Raw genomic sequence first — 21003 nt, forward strand, 5'->3', positions numbered from 1 at the left:
GGCAGATTGATTCGGCGGTATTGTGAGGATTAGGACAGTAGACAGCTCATGTTTATACATGAGGCAGAAATGTGATGCTGATGAACCTGCGGCGCGCTGGTAGAACCATCGGTCTCCATTATGACTGCTAACAATGCTAACAAGCCATTTCTCAGTGAACTGTAATGCTAATATAGAAAAAAAAAATGTCCCCCTCTTTTTTTCTGGCAAGTACCTGTTGGAGTGAAGTGACAGGACAAAAAGTGGTGTTATACCTGTAATTACCTTTGAGGCTACAGTTCTGTTTCTTTTAGTTTCATATTTCTATACAGCAGCTTCTTTGGCAAAGTAAGTGTTATTCAGTCTTATGGGGTTGCCGTTATTGCTGCTACTCAGTCACAGCGGTTTTCTTTTTTTTTTTGTGCTAATCAACACCTAACCGAGCTGCCAATGCCAACTGTCAGAGAGCAATGAAACCTATTCATGGGGAATGACTGACATGGCTGGTGTGCTGAAGACAACACCTGAACGCACGTGGATAGGAGATTTCTCCCCTTGTCTCTGGGAAAAGATACAGTACTGGAGGAAGAAGTGAGGCGTAGTGTGCGATCAACTGGGAGTTTCGCAGCTTCTCACCTATCGATGTGTCGAGACGGCAGATACGCCGAGCTTTATTAGGACCGGGGATGGGGCGTTGATGGGTTAAATATGTGCCGATTAGCCGGGGCTATTAATAGAAAGCATGTAATGTACCTGCGATGTTGTGGGTTTGAATGCGGCTCATGTTGATGTTGTATTGAATATCTTTCAATGTGATCCTTTTCATTCCAAGACATTTACAAAAAAATCACTGCTTCCCCCAGATTTCTATTCTTGTCAGGGTGGAAAAGCCTCTGAAACAGCATTTAAACCACCATGGGACACTGAATCTCTCCATTAAAACCCATGATAATGAAACTATTTTAAGTGGGTTCCTTAAGTCAGGTGACCCCCACCCAACCACCACCTTATTCAATGGTTGGGAAACTCGTGGATAAAAATAAATACATACAATTTCATTGCATGTTTTATGCAGCTGTGGTCAGGGAAGTACCTCCATCATATCAGAAGTGGATGATACGATATCTGATATTTAACAAACGTCCCATATCGACCGGATCGGTCTAATCCTTGTAAGAAACACCTTCAAAACCAGCCTCCACTTCCCACTTAGAGACTTAAGCGCTATGCAGAAACAGGATGTGAAAACGACCGTCGCAATGGGAGCTTTGCTTCCCATTCGCTCTCTTTCTATCTCTCTCTCTCTGTTGCCCTTTCTGGGAAGTGCAGCGGCCTGTCAATAACTGTCAGAGGCTGTCTCAGTCAATCAGGCCTGTAAGGCTGCGAGGGCCTCTGGTGTAACAGGAGGATCTAACAGAAACAACCTATAACTGACACGGCTCCAGATCTATGCTCTGTAATCACTGGGGAGCCCACCTCTCAAGCTGCAGCCTCGCCAGCTGCCTGACAGTGGACACATGTGCCGTGTAATTGCTTTTCATACCATTCAACCTTTTAGAATTGATTACAGGCCATGTAAGAGGCTTTACTGAGAACCGTACGTGGCGGGGGAGGGAGGGTGGGGGTGGGGAGGGACGAATATTGCTTGACAATGTCATGCTACAAATGGGTATCTGTAAACAATGCGGGCCGGCTTCTCCTCTTTCAGGCGGCGATGGGCTGCACGCATTGAGTCATCACCCACGCTGGGTCTGATCCCCCGGGGCACACGTGTCTGACAGACCACCTAGTAAATGAAAAAAATGGAAAATCTCACGCCGCTATCAGAGTTATTTTACTCTGTGGCTTCTACGTTAGCAGAAGCCACAGAGTGTGTTTGCTTGTGTGTGTAGGGGGGTGAATATGTCGGTTCATGTGTGCTTGTATGTATGCTGACATACTGTATATGCCTGTGTGTTTGGGTTGGGTTGTTCTTGTATTGCTGTACTTATGAGGACCAAAATGCCCTCACAAGGATAGGAAAATTAAGGGAAATCCTGCAAAGTGAGGACTTTTGCCAGTCTTCACTTGTATAAGAGGTTAGTTTAGTGTTAGGGCTTGGGTTTAGGGTTAAGATTAGCATTAGAATGAGGTTTAGGTTAGGGTAAGGGTTAAAATTAAGGTTAGTTTAGAATTAGGCCTTGGGTTTATAGGGTTAGGATTAGCATTAGTATTAGAATGAGGTTTAGGCTAAAGTAGCGGTTAAAATTAAGGTTAGTTTAGAGTTAGGTCTTGGATTTAGGGTTAAGATTAACATTAGAATGAGTTTTAAATTAGGGGAAAGGTTAAAATTTAGGTTAGTTTAGTGTAAGGATTTGGGTTTAGGATTAAGATTAAGATTAGCATTAGAATGATCTTTAGGCTAAAGTAGCGGTTAAAAATTAAGGTTAGTTTAGTGTCAGGGTTTTGGTTTAGGGTTAAGATTAGCATTAGAATGAGGTTTAAATTAGGGTAAGGGTTAAAATTTAGGTTAGTTTAGTGTTAGGGCTTGGGTTTAGGGTTAAGATTAGCATTAGAATTAGGTTTAGGCTAAAGTAGCAGTTAAAATTAAGGTTAGTTTAGTGTTAGGGTTTGGATTTAGGGTTAAGATAAGCATTAGAAAGACATTTAAGCTAAAATAAGGGTTAAAATTAAGATTAGTTTAATGCTAGGGCTTAGATTTAAGGTTAAGATTAGCATAAGAAAGAGGTTTAAACTAAAGTAGCGGTTAAAATTAAGGTTAGTTTAGTGTTATGGCTTGGATTTAGGGGGAAGATTAGCATTAGGTTTAGGTTAAGGTAAGGGCAAAGGTTAAGCACATTGTGGAAAGGGTTAGTTAGGGAATTAATGTAGTCAATGAAGGTCTTCATTAGTATGGTAATACAAATGTGTGTGTGTGTGTGTGCATATTAGCCAGAGTTTCTGTCTCCTCAGTGTGTTCAGCACCTATATTCCGGGGTTCACACAGCGGTCTCCCAGTCCAACCAGCCTTCCGCTACATTTTTGTTCAGCCCCTCTTCCTCCTTCAGTGTCAAGGATTAGGCTGACATCTCCTGACTCTCTGCCTTTCAAATGAGGAGGACTCCCGCTGCAGAGCTGAGTGGGGCTGCTCACCATGTAAAGCCGATACTCACAGTGCTGACGCTCCTCATCCTTGCCCTCCACCCATCTCCGCTCCTGTAAAAAATCCATGAGAAGTCCCCGGTGATCTGGCGGATGTGAGAAGAAGAATGTGTGGTTTTAAAGGACTTTGGCTGCCGAGCTGCTGTGTGAAATAGTAATGCCGGAGTCAGTCGGGGAGCCCGGGTGAGGGGGAAAGCGCGGTACTGTCAGTTTGATCTTTCAGCTAACCCTTCTCTTCCACTGTCCATTTCGGCAGGTTTTTGGAAGGGATTGACGCCGAGGCGAGCTGTCAATCTAGTGGCAAGCGTGGGATTGCAGTGTTGAGACACACCGGCTCCGGTTTATTCGTCAAGCAGCTCTTTTGACACCGTTTGTCTGTTAAAGGGTGTGTTTTTCAAATCATATCCCGTTGACCCCCTTGCCAAGCCAAGTGTTTGTATTTTGGAGAGAGTGGCAGCAGGTTTCTGTAAGCTACTTTCGGTCCCTGTTGATTTGCTCTAGCACCGCTAACACATGCTAACAGAATTCCGTTTTTTCAAAAATAAAAACTGACGTGAATTATTTTTGCATGTCCTCAGGAAGGGTTTAGCAATCAAATCTCCCTCTTTTAAACATGACTGTACACTCTGTCATTAAACTCTGTGCAATCTCTATCCTTCCCTGCACATCCAAACAGGCCATGAACCGCTTTTTTGCCCCGGCATGTCTCTAAGAGGCTGTTGATTTGAATCTGTTTGTGTTCGACAAGGTCCCCCGGCTCGCAGGCATTGTCATCCAGCCTGATCCGACAGTGGCGCTGCCGCCGCTGTGTCGTCTACAGTACGTCCCCGTATGCAGATTGATACCCAGGGCGTTTATCAGCTGCGGGGTCCGCCCGGGCTGTGCCGCGCCGAGCCTCATGTGAAGTCAGGTGGAAACCCGTGACTGGCAGCGGATAGGGCGAGGGAGGCATTTAAGAGGCGGTGTTAAAATTAACCGGCGTAATGAGGAAATAAGTGACTTATTGGCGGCGTAGTCATTTCCTTCATTAAGGCTGATATTTATGAGCATCCATCACGAGGGGAGCAGCCGACAGCGCGGCTCCAGGTTTATGGAGCGTGGATTGTCACCTTGTTCCAATTATCTGCTACCTTTTGACTGTGCCGAATGTTGAAGCGTTAAGAAAAAAAGGACACGGCGCATCATTAGCTGTTGTGCGGCGGAGGAACGGATCGGCCAACTCGCGAAATAGAGGCTCGGGAGCGTCGGGCTGTATTTTTATTCATCTTAGCACCAATTAGCTGATTAGAGTGAGAATGCTCATTGGCGAGGAAGGTGCTGGTTGGGGCAGGATTACATGCCCCGACCATTAAATTGTTAGCGCTTTAAATTATGTTGAAGCAGTGTTTCTCTCTGGTTGAACAGGCTCATTTTTATTAGCATGCCTCCATATGAATTTGTGAAAGCAATAACTGCGGTTTACTTGAACCATACTCAGTGCTGGCTTCTTTTTTTCTGACATTCATTACTGGTATTTGTTAACAGGCAAAACTCTTAGAAAAATATAATAATAATGTTGAGCATGTTTTGGAGCTTTAGGCCAAACCTAAGAAAAACTCAGATAATGTCAAGATAATGAGTTCCCAAAGCTTGAGTTTTTTTTACCAATTTCAAGCTTTTCAGTAATAGTTGAGTGGGGCATACAGTGCAGTATAGCAGTACACAGGGTGTACAGTATATCCAATCTTCTGCACATATACAGTACATATACTGTATGAGTCAATATAGGCTATATGTGTTTTTAAGCACACACACTTCTATCTTAGGTAGCTGTTATTCTGTTGATTACAGGCTAATTTCACCATATTGCTGTTGTTTGGTTACAACCTTGCATATCCAAATTGTTTTCAGGAACTGAGAAAAACAGCCTCGTTTTTTGGATGGATGACAATGCATTTTTGAGTTTATCTAATTGGTTTTGTAAGGGTTTCAGAAACCCATAGAGGAGTATGGAATCCTTCAGTTGACGTTATATCATAAAAATCAGCTAAATTCGACTTATGAGGTTTTCACCCAACAGTTATGATGTATTAGTTGATAAATTGCTCATTTGTAGTGGCTACGTTTTTGGCCCCTACTGTAATTAACCCCCCCTACTAGTTCACAGGATCGTCTAAAATTAGTTTTGATGCTCATTGTATTGTATAAACTGCATTACATTGATAGTAACCATTATTTTTCCAAGCCCTTTCTTTTGAGGAAAACAGAAGTACAACCGAATGCATGTTTTTTTACCTCGCCTTTCAAGTGTAATAACATATTCTTTCTGTTGGTGAAACTCTCAGATCTTAATGTCTCCCCGATTGCTAAAAGATGATGCATGCATCGCCTCTCCTATAAGTTCTGCCTCATTTTCTGATTAATGTGTGCACAGCAGGAAAGACTTTGCTCTTTTGGAAGATAACGCCTCGACGTTTGCCATAGACAAGGCACAATGTGCAGACAGGGACCAGGTACATTCTTTTGAAAATAACTCTGCAAGAGATGTGTATAGACAAGGCACAGGTTGCACCAGGCTATACAAAATACTTACATTCTTTTGAAAATCCACCGGTTTGCCTCAAGATGAGAATGATAATTACTTGTGCGGTGCTATGAAACCAAAAAGACGAGCTATTATTTGATGCAGAGAATGTATAATTTATAAAGAGCTGAGATGAAGAAGACCTCAGTGTGTGAAGAAAACAGCTTGTGGTATCCCATGTAATAGCTTGCCTCCACATGTGGTGACACATACATATATATATACACTCACAGTATATATGGACAAAGGAAGAATGCATTCCTTTCTGAGAGCAAAACCTCAAATTGCAGTGCTCCTTGCTATTTTCAAACATTACGACATCATCCTCGTAATGATTTCTGCACAACATATTCTTCTGCCGTTATTCTGAAAATGTCACGTATGACATGAAAACACAAAGGGCTGCAAAGGCATTAAACAGAGGATGGGTGAAGGCAGCAGTTGGAAAGACATTACAAAAAAATCGTGACAGGAGTCAATTTTACATAGATCTACTTCTGCCAAGATGGGAATAATGAATTAATTTCATATCACACACACACCCCCACCCCCCTCACCCCCCTCACCCCTAAACCGACCTGAACCCATCTTCCAGTCCCGGCCCTCTCATCCGCCACCCTACAACAGCGGGAAATAATTGAATCTCCGTCTACTTGTAAGACCATTTTCAACCTGTCATTCAGTGATCATGGCAGAATTGCTGGGTGTGAGCATTCTTTTATGTTCCTCGTCTCAAAGTTACCTTTATGTGTTTTTTCTTTTTTTCTCTTTCATATCCCGTCCACTTCTCACCCGTTTTCATAACATTCTGCATAATTACTTTTCTTTTTCTAACAAAAGACAAATCTCAGACCTTTATACATGGCGTGAACCTTTATACATTAACATTAACTTAAGCCATCTGATGGATGATTTTACCTGAGTACGTTTTTAGCATGGGCGGCCTCTGGCATTGTTAGCTGCTCTAGCCATTATACAGTAAGTGATGCACAAACAATGAAGGGACCAGGACACATAATGATGGAAGGAAGCGTGTGCAGCCACAACATGATAAAGCCATCTACTTGTCCCAGGTCATATCAGCATATTATTCTTATTTACCCTCCTCTCTGCCTGTTTGTTTTGTGCGGCGCCTCTCTTTACACGTGCATCCATTCATTTGCCCATTTAACAAGGACAACATTGATTGAGAGAGGTGGAGGAGAGGGCCGATTCGATTTCAGGGGACAGAATTGGATTTGATGGTGGGACATAATAGCTTTCATGGGCTTTTACGGCGCTGAATGGCTTAGCCGGAGCTGGCCCCCGATGGGACCGAGGTGTAATTCTCAGAAGGATCCTGAGCACAAATGTTCCCGTTTCTTATTGTCCCGCAAACCCCTCCGTGCTTTCCGCGCTGCCCCGGGAGAGGGGAGTGGAGTACGCCGTGTGCGGCCCTGGAGCGATCCTCCAACTAAAATCCCATATAGGAACTCATCCTCTCCGAATCTCAGATCAGTGTTTGCCAAAGTGCGCTTAGATCGATGAGCTGCCACGATGAACAATGGCTGTGAACCCGGCCAGGTGCTCGCCAAACTGAATTGAAGGGGTAACCTGCTGTGAATTGTGTGCTCTCGTTAAGACGGCGGCACGTTGGCACCAAGCACAAAGACTGTTTTTTCCTCTTTTTTTTTTGTGCGCGCCCAAAAAATCTGGGCCTTGTGGCTTAGATAAGATGCATTCAGACGCCGCAGCCACAATTCGAATAATCAGTCCCTTCCTAATTCCTCTCCACTTGGTCTGCTCTGATTTCATTCATCCGCAAATTGCTCTGAGGAGAACAGTTTTGACTAGAATGGGGAAAGAATTGCTTAAATTGTTCTCTGTGTATACTTTGCCTTTCTACAATATGTTAGCTTATGATGAATGGGGAATTCAAAACATTGTCCACTGAGCAATCATTTCAAATTCGCAAGCAATTGCTGGTATACTGTTAAAAAAAAATGTTCTTGAAAGTGTTTTGCCATAAATCGTGTATCCAACTGAAAGTGATTTTGCTCGCCATTGTTTCTGTCGGTGTAGTTATTGTCTCCGTGTGTCATTACAACATCGCTCCCCTGAAACACAGGTGTGGGATAGCGAACTAACCGAGGTGTTGGCTTTGCAGGAGCGACGGGGGACGCCCAGCCCGACTCCCTGCCCTCGGTGCCGGGCACCCTGCCGCACTTCGTCCAGGAGCCCGAGGACGCCTACATCGTCAAGAGCAACCCCATCAAGCTGCGCTGCCGCGCCGCGCCGGCCCTGCAGATCTTCTTCAAGTGCAACGGGGAGTGGGTGCACCAGAATGAGCACTCGTCCCAGGAGTATAAGGATCTGAACACGGGTAAGATAAAGCTTCGTGACCTTCTTCCAGCCAGTGGTAACAGAAACACACGGAAACAACATCTGAAAGTGTCTCTTCTAGAATGCTGTGTATCCAAAAAGAATTCCCTTGAGTTCATCAATTGAAATTTCCAATATAAAGAGTCTATAAAAAAATGTATTTTCTCAGCCAAGAACTTAAGATACCAACTATGCTTTAAAAAGTACCGTCATTTTGGAATGAAACTTCTCAATTGGAGACACTTGTCACAGAAGGAGACATCCTCAATTTCTATTAGCGATGGTGAAAATAATAAATTTTCTTATTATTCCAGTGCAGTCAGAGAAATTGTTTTCCCTGTTACCTGTGCCTTTCACCAACAAGGTGAGAAATGAGACTTTAATTTGACAGTTAGTTTAATGGATTGACACATGCGGCAAGTCTCTAGTGATGATGCAGCGTCCAAAATGTGTTTTGAAATGTGCGTGTTGCATATCGGCTTTCATTGTGTGTCGGTTACAAAGGTTCCGCCGTGTCACTGATGATACAGTAGAGATCTTCCATCACTTTAATGCATTGATTTAGCGTTTGGCTCCTCTCGTTGACGTTTTTCCTCCTGACCGCAGCCATTTAGAGCGACCTTCGTTAGGAATATCGGCGCGCTCTTAGATGGTTTGAGCCTAAAAGCCAACAAAGGCACAGAACGCTCCCACAGCGCCGATAGGAAACCGGAGCTGGGTCAGAAAGTATGTGCAAATATAGCTCAGTGTTTATTTTAATCTCCTCGCAGCACCAGATGGATGGATTTACCACATCGGCGCGATTTCAGGTAGTTTCGGATGAGTCATCAGTCGCAGACATGCAGGGAACTGACTTTCAAATGCTTAACTGTGATTGTCAGATGCTCTAAACTACACCATTATTGGCTGTTTATTAAATATTGGATATCAGCCACTCATGTCGTCCTCCTCCTCTGATATGATGGAGGTTCCTCCCTGACCACAGCCACAGAAGAACACTCTAGAAAATGTAGAAAATTATTAATTTAATTGCTCAATAATGAGTTTTGTAAATTAAGTTAAGTAAGTTTAAAAGTTTCCCTACCATTGAATAGGTGTGGTGGGTCTCCCTGCTAACACTAAAAGAATTTCATTAGTCTGTGTCAGTGGAGAGTCTTAAGTGTCCCATGGTGGTCTAGATCAGTGTTTGTCAATTCTGGTTTTCTATCCTACCAGCTAGTTAATTACAGTTAGTTGCATTCATCTGTGGTCCCAGGTGTGAATCAGTCCCTGATTAGATGGCTAGAATGAAAACCAGCAGGACTCTGGGTCCTGAGGAGCAGGATTGAAGACCACTGAGTCTAGATGCTGTTACAGAGGCTTTTCCAGTAAAAATTCTGGGGGGGAAACACTGAATACTTTTACTGAATTTTTTGGCATGAAAATGGAAAACTTGGAACTGGAAAACTGAATATAGGCGCAAAAATAGCAGCCTACTCTAAACTTAGTGGGACGACGGACTGTTTGGCAACCTGCACCCATCTGATACTCTAAGAATAAGAACACAAATGCTAAGAATATGTGCAAAGACTATTTTGAAAAAGACAAATACAGGCTCACCCGATGCCAATGTAGATTTTCAGGTGGAGGGTGTGATTGGAAGTGTGCAGAAAGCAATGGCGCGCTCCCGCCAATTAAACTCCATCAGTTTTTGTCAGGTGGAAGCGTGTTGATTAGAGGACCTGACTGGGGCCTCCTGAAGGGATTTCCGCCGAACAACAAAGCCAATGTGACACCTCGGCTGGAATGCTCTGTGATTAGAGGCTGCAAGAAAGCGCTCTTTCTTGTATTCATGAAGGTCCCTCCACAGGAAAGAGTGTTTAATTGCTTCTGGAAGTTCATTATAGTGTGATTGCTGTGCTGTGAAATTGTTGTGAGCTTGATAATGGCAAAATGAAAGTCGGAACTTCAATTGTTTGCCACTGTGCGAGAGGAGGGAGGGAAAGTACGAGGGACTTGTTGGTATTAGCCAGTTCACTTCATATGCCGCGTCAACATCCGCCATCCGGGAAGGAATAGGCTAATTAATGGATTTTCACAGATAGGGCTGGGACGCTGGGATATAAGGTATAGCCTCTTGTTTGGGTGCTGTGCTGCAGCATTTGAATCACAGTGGGAGACCATGTAAACCATGGGATAGCACACTCCAAAAATCGTATTTCAACAATAAGCAAGACTTTTTACTTGGCTACATTAGGCAAATGCCTTTCCGCTGTATGCCTTCATTAGAGCCTCAGTTCTTTACATACGCAGTTTAAGTGATTGAGCAGCTCAGATGGGTGATACTGGTAGAACAGCAAGAAGTCTCCATGGTTCCCTGTGCGCTTAACACCGCCTCAACATCCACCGCTGTCACCACTGTGTCATAAAAGCGATGATAGTCCACCATACTGTATGTTCTGACAGAATAGGGAGAGAAGGCTGGGAAACTGTAATAAGTGCCCGGTCCGCCTTAAAGCTGCAATATGTCACTTTTTAAAAATGACATAAACATTAACATAACAATAAATAAACATGATATATTATACATTATCAGTCTGTGTGGGTCGTATTCATGCCTAAATCCTCCCCGTTTGTCTGAAATTTGGTGTGCAGTGAGCTGGAAAAGCAGTAAGAAAACGGAAAAGCAGTAAGAAAACAAAAGTGCAGCGAAGCTAAACATGCAGCAGGTGAAACCTGTTTTTTTATTGCAGATAAAGCGTTCGGCGTCTGCTTCTTCAACACCTTTTGTGGCTTTAGGATGCTGTTACCTCCGCCTCAGGCTGGATGGGAACTTGACTCAACTGAGGAGGAGGAGGGCGGGACTAACAATACACTTCCTGCCTCAGGGTGATAATTTGCATATTGTAGCTTTAAAAGGCTGGAACGGGAGACAGTCATCTGCTGTAAGTGATAGGTGGAAGACAAATGCTGAATTTACTGAGGGCTTAATTACCTTGAATCAAACAAAATAAATTCAGTGATTTTGATTTAAATTGTAATGATGACAATCAATTGCTCCATTTATATTGCACATGTATCATTGGTATTAAAAAAACAGATACGCTATAATAATCATGAATCTGTTTCTATGCGTTCTCGCTGCCGGCATTCTGTCTGCATTGTGATCAGATGTTGATCAGCAGGAGAGTAGGTGGGGAGGTGGCAATTTCAACAAAAACAAACATGGTGGGTGTCGGGCCATTAGCCGGGATACTGTACAGTCTGTATTTACTGGTTATTTGAGATGGGAAGGGTCGTCTTTTACGACTCTCTCGTAGGAGGCGACAGAAACACTGACAGGCCGCTCTCGCCGCAGTAGTGCTTTGCAGCTGCTGTGAAGCCGTCAGGGAGGGAAAGGAGCGATCACATTCCCATCGCAATGAGTTTTCCCTATCCAGATACAGATCGCATTTTAATACCAGTTAATAAGGTCAGTATGCTGGTAAACATATTGTATAGGACATAGAGGAGTTTTAAAGTCCCCATGAAATGAACTCCTGTTACTTTTACTTACTGGAAAACAGAGTATCTTTAATGGTGAGCTCAATAGTCCCGCCCCTCCGCCCCTCCCATCCAATCAAACTGCCTTTCCCTCCCTGATTGATATTCCATTGGTTTCAACTTTTGAATGATTCCTCACTGTGTTATGTCCCGCCCCAACATCCTGTTTCAACAGGAAATACATCAAATCAAGGAAGGAAAGATGCTGTTTCATGGGGTTTTTAATAATTTCAAGGCCACCTGTTGGTGTGATGAGTATGACAACAACATGGCAAACCAGGCTCTAATAGCTATTCCACTGATGCCATGGATAAATGTACTGATGATGCAACTACTGAGAGACAGCCATAGTAGAGGGGTTCCCAAAGGGGGTCCAGGGACCCCCAGGGGTCCTTGAGGGACCAGGGGGTCACCAACAAAATGACAAATCCTTTCATGTCACTCTAGTTTAATTAAAATTAAAATTGGAGAATGTGGAGAATGACTATTGTAATCACAGGTCTCACTCTCACAACTGTTATCCCCCCACATACAGTGTAGACAGTTCTACAATTCAATGCTAAATCAACAACAACAGAAGACGTATCCAATGGGGGTCGGTGGTCTAACGTGTGTCTGTTGGGGCGTCTGTGACATGAAAGTCGGAGCACCCCCCGCCGTAGCACAATCAGGCTCTAGCAGCTTAACACTGGCTCTACCTAATGCCGATTTCCATCAGCTATGCTCACCGCGAACCATTCTGAAAGTGAGATTCAATGCATATTTCATATTCATTAAGTCAGATTAGACGCGGCTTGTTCATCAGCGTTCTCAAGTCAATAATTGGCTGCCGCCGCCGTCGCGCTTTCTCCTGACTGACACCCCGCCACCCCCCACCCCCTGCCTCCTACCTCCTTTTCTTAACCCGCTTCATTATCCACGCTCTCCGCCCCGTCTCACCCGTGCCGCATTCAAGGCGGTCGGGAAAAATGTCTCCTCCTCGCTATCGGGGCCCGTCCCAAGTAGTGGATTAGCAATTAGAAGGGCCCGAGGATGTCCTCGCCGCTGCATGGGCCCGCCTTCCATCAGCGGTAAACTCATAACCGCAGATAAGGGGCGGTCTTAGCGGCGAGGCTTTGTCCCCGGCGCCCGGTAATAGACAGCAAAATTGCGTATTGGATTAGGCGGGCTAATCAGAGCAGCAGATCAGTGAAGAATTGGAATGTTATTGATTAGGACATGGGCCCTCAATGCCACCAGGAGCACCCGATAGCATCTCTTATTTACCAACTAGCCTGATGAATCACTAGGCGCTGATAAAGCTGACAATGCCCTTGAGTTCCCCGGCAGCGGCGGAGGCAAAGGGAGGACTCTGTGTATCTGCACTGTGTACCGTAGAACAACGGTGGACAGACAATTGAGTGGAGGAGTGTGTGCTTTGCTATTGATTGCAGCTTTTTTTTCAAGATTTTCCACCCCCTCCGTCTTAGGAAAACACAGTCAGCAGCTGTTTGACTATTAAATATTAGCGAGTTCATTCGAGCATCGATATTTACAGGCAAAATCCACCCTAAGACACTTTAACACTGTGAAAAAAAGCAGTTATTGGTGATGTACCTTGCATTTCTGGGCCTGTTTTGTTGTTTGGTGGTGTATATTTCTTATTCCTGTGCATAAATGGACAAACATAGACAAGTTTGATAGCAGAAAATGTTCCAGCGATCTAAAACTTTTGATTGAAACGAAGGAATGAAGGAAATCACTAGCTGGAGTAGAAGTAGACGAGGCAGGTTGAGGGAAAGTGAATGCACCACAAAAGTAAATTACAGCACTTCATCACAAAATAACTAACTGCATTAAACACTGCAGATTGCTGATATATAACATAGATTTTTCCTTGCAGACAGAGGATTGATCTGTTCTCGCCAGTCTTGGCACATTACGCTGAATTTCAACACTTCACTGTAGATGCCAGAATATAGAGCTGGGTTGAAGCAGACAGATGTGAAGAGGGTTTCTGACCAGGTTAGTTTGTTAATGCATAATTAAACAGCGAGGAATATACAATGTTGCAGCAGCTTACAGTATACGGGGGGTGCAGCATTGCAAAGAGCAGTGAGGACAGAAAGAATAATCTAGATGATCTGGTTTTATTCTCAAGAGCCACATTTGCATCATCAATTACACATCAGTACAATAATGAGAATGCTTCATTCACATTGCACAAGTAAATGCCTTCCCATGTGTAAGTCTTCATCGTGGCTGTATAGTTAATTTAAGTTAATTTCTTTGCGTTTGTCTTCAAACAGCATGAAATATCGCCAACGTTAGCGCATACTAAAAAAACTGCAACAACTTACCCAATACTGATCAGCTCTTGAAAGACTATTTTTCTGATGTGTTTTTGACATTCAATTAGTCTATTTATTCTCCTCAACCCAGCTGTTGGAAACCTAATTTGCATTTTATGTTTTTTTGCGACATTTCAACAGTTTGCAACGCATTAGCTTGACAGTTGAATGAAACATAGCTACTGTTGCTTTGATTAAGGTCATATTCAGAGTATGAATATTGCAATTAAGACATATGTATATGATGTGCAAGATATTAGTCACATCACTGGGGGTGTGTTTGGACATGTGAACACCAGAGAATCTAAATCTGTCCATTGGAGTTTGGACAAGTTGGGACAGCTGCGTACAATGCTTTGAGGTGTTAATTTTTACAGCTACTATCTTTGTTTACATGCTGGTTTCATGCCTTCTAGTTTCAGTAGCAATGTGAATGTGAAGTATGAAGGGAGGAATATGACTGCAGGAGGGAAATGATCAGCATTGCCAGTGATCAGTCAATAATCAGAATATGTAAGATTGGATGAAAAGACGAATATTAACTCGTTAGACCGATATAGGATTAGGATTTTACCCAACAGCTTTAGGGTGTCAGTCTGTAAAACCTGCAGTGAAACCTGCCTCACTCTGCCTTTAGGAGCTGCTAAACCACCTGAAAGAATTTCATTAGTCTGGGTTTCAATGGAGAGTTTTAGTGTCCCATGATGGTCTAAAAGCTGTTTCAGAGGCTTGTCCACCCTGACAAGAATAGAAATGTGGGCGAAAATCTGAATACTTGTAATTTGAAAATGTTGAGTTTTAAATATACAAAATATTGGCACCAATTATCGTATATCAGCAGCTTTAATCCAAAAATGCATGTATTGATATATGAAAACCCATATCGGTTGAACCCTAACATTAACAGCACCTTCTCCTGTAATGCATGTAAGCAGCTTAATCATGTTATTTTCATAATCAAAGGTAGGGAATTTATAAGGCAAACAACCACCAATGGAAACACAAATCAGCTTTACTTAATGCTGTTTTCCCCATAAAAGACGCAATCCCCCCATATCTTCCATCAGTTTGATACTACTCACTAGAACGTATACCATGAATTCCCCATGATAAATATTCACACCAGCCTTAAAAGGTGGGTAAATCAAGTCTAGAGTCTAGTGGGTTTCTCGTGAACTCCATCCCCTGGAGTCGACACAATCCCTCTCCTATTTCCTGTGAACACACCCTCGCCGCTTCCCTCGCACGGTTGCCATGAAAACCTCACCTCGCCGTCACACCGAATCTGGGAGAGACGCGCTGCAGGGGCCCGCCGGGACCGCCGACTGATCTCCTGGGTGCCGGGTGAAAAAAAATGGTCCCCCTCCCACCCATATGTCTGGGACCGGGGAGCCGTCAGTCACCGGCGCCGCCCTCTCCCGGCGCTCCCCTAATCGTGATTACTGCTCGCAACCTGGGAATGTGAGAGGAAATCAGCATCCACCTGGCTCTATCAGGGGGAAACTCTTTATCCTTGTTTGTTCTAAAAGAGGAGACGTGTTTACGCTGTTAGGACTCGCGCGTTCGCCTTTATGTGATTTTAATTGAGGCAGTTAAGCCTCCCTTGGAGGAATATGGCTATTAAGCGCTTCGAGTTGCACACAAACAGGTCCCGTATAGACCCGCGCTATTCAATAGTTACCCATGGAGCTAAGAGAGAGAGAGAGAGAGAGAGAGAGGAGAAAAAAAAAAAATCATTGACCTTTCTTTCCGGCATCTGTAGAGTGTGAATGTTATCGTCGGTGAGCAGCGAGCGGACAAAGCTCTCGCCTTCATAGATTGGAGGGGAAACCAGAGGCTGGCCAGTGCAGACAGAGCAGGACGGTATCATGGTGGTGTGTGTGTGTGTGGGAGTGTGTGTGTGTGGGGGGGGTGGGTGTTGTGTGGGTGTGTGTGGGCGTGAGCGATAAGTATTTACGTGTAGGTTTGTTTGTCTGTGTGTAAAATGCGGTGTGTGGTGTGTGTTTCTGTGTGAGTTAATGTGTATTTATGTAGCGTTGTGTGTGTGGGAGTGGGTGGTGTGTGGGTGTGTGGGCGTGAGTGATAAGTATTTGTATTTGTAAGTTTGTGTGTTTGTGTGTGTATATAATGCAGTTTGTGTGTGGGTTAATGTGTATTTGTGTAGTGTTGTGTGTGTGTGTGTATATAATGCAGTGCAGCCTATGTATTTAATGTGGTATGTATTTGTGTGTTTGGGGGTGTATGTGTGTGATGTGGTGTGTGTGTGGTTGCATGGGTGGGTGTCTTTGTATAGTGAGGTAGGTATACAGTATATGTATAATACAGTATGTGTATTTGTGGGTATTTGTGGGTATGTGTGAGCGTTGGTGTGTGTGTGTGTGTGTGTGTGTGTGTGTTGGGGTCAAGGGAGTGCGAAGGCCTGACTAAGGCAGATAAACAGCCTCAGTCCTCACCTGCCAGGAGGCCCAGGAGGGCTTGTTGGAGCTGTGTGTGTGTATGTATGGCCGGTGCGGGGCGCCTGGGTGGACGGAGGGTTGGGTGGGCTTGACAAACGGGCGGTGACACCTCAGCACCCTTCCAGCTACGCCGCCGCCGCCTTGGCTCGCTTTTTTCGAGCGCGGCGCGTATATCTCGGGCCGCGGCGTAATGGCCTCTAAAGCCGGGATTGATGTTATCGTTGCCCCAGGGTTGCTTTGTGAGCCGGTTAATGGGGTTGTTAACCGAATGTGGCCCGGACAATACACCTCACACACACATATACACCCCCCCCCCCCCCTTTACCACCGCTATAGACTCCTGAGGGAAGGGGAAGGTTGGGAGGGGGGAGTTATAACTTCTTTTCTTCCTAGAGATGATTTTATTTAGGCTTACTGCATGTTTGCCACCAGGGCTGGGGAACTAGGCAGTAAAGGTTTTTTTTTTTCTTTTTATGACAGAGAAAGGAGCCCTTTGTCGCTCCTGATGACTCAGCGGATTTCTGGCTTTAATGCCTGAGCCTTGAGACGAGTATCGATGCCCCGCATTGTTGTTTTTTATATCCGTTTTTTTTCACGTGTGGCAGCGGTTGCAGAGATGCAGAACTCTTCCAGAAATCACTCTCGGTTTTCCTCTCAGCGTGATGAGGGTTCGCTGTTTTCCCCTCCCTGTTCATGTGGCAGCGCCACGCCGCAGTATAGCGAGAGCATTACCGACACTGCTGGAGAAAATGAACTTTAATGCTGGTGTTATTCAGCCAAATTTCCCCTCTAAAGTGTAGTCTTAATGCTTGGAATCAATGTGCCCAATATGGTGAAATAACGCACTTTATATAGAGATGCAATAGAAGCCCTTACAAAAAATGTGGGTTTTGGACACATGTTGGTTGTGAACACGTGGATTTTCCCATTTCCCATGTGAAATGTGATGTGAAATTAGGTGTACCAAAAAAAACATGCATGTGGAAAAGAAAAAACAAATTTTCATGTGAAGTAAAAACTGTCACATGAAGACAGACTGGCAGAATACAACTTGAAAAAAACGTGTACACATATGAAAACTGTTTTGAAATGATATATCTCCCTCAACATGTGTCCAAAAAGCCCCCCCCCCCCCCCCCCCCCAAAAAGGGCCACTGCTGCATTCAATAACAGAGAAAATACTGAAGTTAGTGGCGACTTTTCACTCGGGCGGGTCGGCATGATGTATCAATCGGCATTTAACTCCCTATCCAGAAGCAGATAGAGAAATAAAACCGTTTTTGTTTTTTTGGGGGGCTCCAGCACTTTGTTTACACGGTCCTAATTGGCACTGCCTCCCCCACCATTGTTGTATTGTCACTTCTGTCTTCTGTTCTCCGCATCTCACAACATTGCGAGACGTGTCAGCTGTTAGCGGTATATTTGGGGGGTTTTTGTCAGGCTTGATTTCACTTCTTGCAGGCTCGAAGTTGGGTATCATTTCAAGGAGGAGACGGCTGCGGGTTTTTGGACTGTCTCTGGTTACGGAGTTAAGGAGTGGGCACCGGGCCTAATGGAGCCGGGGAGATAAAAGTTCTTCTTTTCTGGGGAGGAATAAAAACGGGGCGCTATCGAATATCCTTCTCCAAAAAAGATAGGTGAAATAGACTCTAATGGGCCCTTGCACATGCACGTGTATGTGTGTGTGTGTGTGTGTGTGTGTGTGTGTGTGTGTGTGTGCCAGTTTTGCATGCAATATGGATGTGGATAAGAGTGAAACGGTGCCTAATTTGAGGATTCATTTTGAACAAAGCCTCGGTACCTTAAGTGCTCCAGTTACCGAACAGCGGGGAGACGTTTTTTTTTTTTCAGAACACTACCTGCAGGATTGTTCTCTTGGCAGCCGCTAAAGTCTCAGCGCGGAAAGCAGCCCGTCGTCGGCTAGCCGGAGCGCACGTAATGAGAGCCTGATGGAGGATGACGCTAATGTGCTAATGCTGTTCAGGCGGAGATCTGAAGTGTAAAGTGTCCTCAGTTGTACTTGAAGTGTTCTTCTGCTGCTGCTGTCGCTTCTATGTGGGCGGCGGCGCACGAGCGCGCAGGCGAGCACATGGGCGAGACAGACAGATGAATCAGAGCCGTGAGATTATTGGCTGATATAGGCCTTTCCGCAAATATAGGCCTTTCGGAATCAGGATATATTCCAGCGATGAAGCGCTGGCATTGATAACGTGCAGCAAGCGCCAAAAGAAGGTGATGATGGCATGAGCACTGATGTTTGATTTTCCATTTTTCACCGGTAAAATCGCTGTAGAAGGTGCCTTAGGATCATATTTGAGGACTATGGTGATGATTTGTGCAAAGCAACAATACATCACGGCAACTCTTTGAAAGTCCAATACTAAAAAAGGTACAAAAGCCTCCCGTTGTATGCGGTGAACTTGACTGCAGCGGATATATCATGTAATGAAGGGTTTGGAGGCAAATTCAATTGGAATTTGTAATTGCTTCCTTAGCTAGACCTGTTTCCTCCTGTCTGTCTTTTAGGCATATGATTCTGTGAGTTGCTACTGTATGTTTTGTTTTATGTGCTTTTAATGTTTGCTTGTATGTTGTTTGAAACTCTGTATTGCTGCTATCTTGGCCAGGGCTCCCTCGAAAAAGAGATCTTGTAATCTCAATGGGACTCACCTGGTTAAATAAAGGTTTAATTAATATTAAAAAAAATATATATATATACCTGCATCAAGGCTGAGCAGTCACAATGGGAGAAAAATCAGCTACAGGTCACAGAAGAAGAAGAAAAAAAAAAAGAAATAGCTCTCACTTCTGAATGAGACACGCTTTTCCATCCCTCAACTGTTGCCATGCCCTTGGGAGTGAAATATCATACTCGCTATTATACTTATATTATACTCGGTCAGATATTTTTGTAATTAATTGAACATTTAGTGGAACTACAGCGTGGCTCCAAATGCTTAGTGAAAGCCCACATTTTCCACCTCCAACTCAACATTTTTTTTTACATTTATTTTTATTTTTATTTATTTTTTTAGCTTTTTCTCTGTCGTGGGGTAATTTATCTCTCATCCCTCTAATGTTTGCAGCTCGGGCGCCGACTTCTTGCGAGCGACTGTCTGTGAGAACTCACTGTACTCCTTCAAATGGTGTTTCCTCAAGTGCCTGATTAAATTAGTAGTATTGTAATTAGCTCCGCTGCTGCCACCCCTCAACACACTTGCATTGCAAACATTACAATTAGCTGTTTGACTGCTTTCAGTCTCCGATTTAAAGTAATTCTAGACTGCAGATATGAATGTTACCCAGCTGCTTTCAAACCAACACGCTGCACTGCTGCAAGTAGTGGAAGACAATGGCGAACACTGTTTTTGCCAATTAGCATAAATGGAGCGGAGGAGGGGGGATGAAATAAATAAAGAAATGGATGGTTGATTCAACAACCTGTAGCCAATACTGATACCTCAAAATGTGTTGGGATCGGCTCTGATTCCCATACTGCATCCCTAATGTAAGTGAATGAGTGTGAATCAGGGTGTTACATGCTCAGTTGTATGTATGTAATGTATGCATGTATTCTGAGTAGACTGTATACTGGGTGGTTGATGAAATTGGCTCTCTTCTTTGCTCTGCAAAGCACTTCTTTATGGACCTCACCTGTTCTGTTTAATGATGCTAACTGTAGCATTTTAGCATCAATAAATGATTTTGAGGCATTAGGATAGTTACCGTAAACAAACGAGACCATCACCAGCATCTACCCATCTAATCTGCTGGATTGCTTTAGGGCACAAAACGGGAAACATTTTTACTTAGTAAAAACACATTTATTCCACTTCCACTATGCTAACTCCACAGTCTCAACTTGACGTTAGCTTGCCTGGTCAGAATGCATGTTAGCTGTTATCAAGGGCTGTTTCTGTCTATTATCCTGCTTGCTGTTCAACACAAACAGAGCGTTGCCAGGGCGGGGGAGGGGGGCAAGTCGCAAAATCCTCTTTCCAACAGGAAGCAACAGGGTTTATGAGACATGTGGTCTTAATTTTGAGAAACACAAAATGCTACATGTAGCACTTTTCAAGAGCTTGATAAATAAAGCAGATGTGATTTGAGTTGCATTAGTGTTATCAGCATGCAGGCACACTGTGCAGGTAGACCAATACAACCAGTGGAGTTCAGAGCACCAATCCATTGACTGGCTTATGTATCAGTAATGGGGAACTGCAACAGCAATTGAAACACATCAAATTTGCAGGAACATATCCAGACAAAGTTCCAGGGTAACACTCCTCGAAACACTAGAGAATGCCATTTGTTGGATGATTTTATCCAAACTGCCTTACAATACCATGAGGATAATTTTTATCATGGCTGGTCACAGTGGGAATCAAACCCCTAACCTTGACAGTATTAATGCCATGCTTTACCCCTTGACCTACTTGAGTAATATTGTGCTGTCTGGCTTGTCAAGCCCTTGCTTGTGATTTCAAGTTGTATGCAAATTGCACTCAGATTTGATTTACTCTCAAATTCATTATATAATTAGGAATGTTATGCCATGAATTCACACAAACAAAACTCAAACGGTAGCTCCACTAACAAATACATAACCGGATAGGAAACTAACGTTTTTGTGGCCACGGTGGCAGGTGGA

At 43.9% G+C, this 21003-nt stretch overlaps 2 protein-coding genes across 2 annotated transcripts in view; both read left to right on the top strand.

The window, feature by feature from the left end:
- tm2d2 (TM2 domain containing 2) overlaps positions 1-12145 on the top strand; it is a 178289-nt gene extending 166144 nt beyond the window's left edge. The window contains exon 5 of the transcript XR_013505044.1: positions 12066-12145. The gene's annotated coding sequence lies outside the window, so the exon portion shown is untranslated. The remainder of the gene's footprint in view (positions 1-12065) is intronic.
- unc5db (unc-5 netrin receptor Db) overlaps positions 3278-21003 on the top strand; it is a 75220-nt gene continuing 57494 nt past the window's right edge. Inside the window, exons 1-3 of the mRNA XM_071911512.2 lie at positions 3278-3303; positions 3869-3939; positions 7830-8045. Of these exons, the coding sequence (XP_071767613.2) occupies positions 3278-3303; positions 3869-3939; positions 7830-8045 (313 nt within the window). The remainder of the gene's footprint in view (positions 3304-3868; positions 3940-7829; positions 8046-21003) is intronic.

Source organism: Centroberyx gerrardi, chromosome 8 (assembly GCF_048128805.1).
Source record: "Centroberyx gerrardi isolate f3 chromosome 8, fCenGer3.hap1.cur.20231027, whole genome shotgun sequence".
NCBI lineage: Eukaryota > Metazoa > Chordata > Actinopteri > Beryciformes > Berycidae > Centroberyx > Centroberyx gerrardi.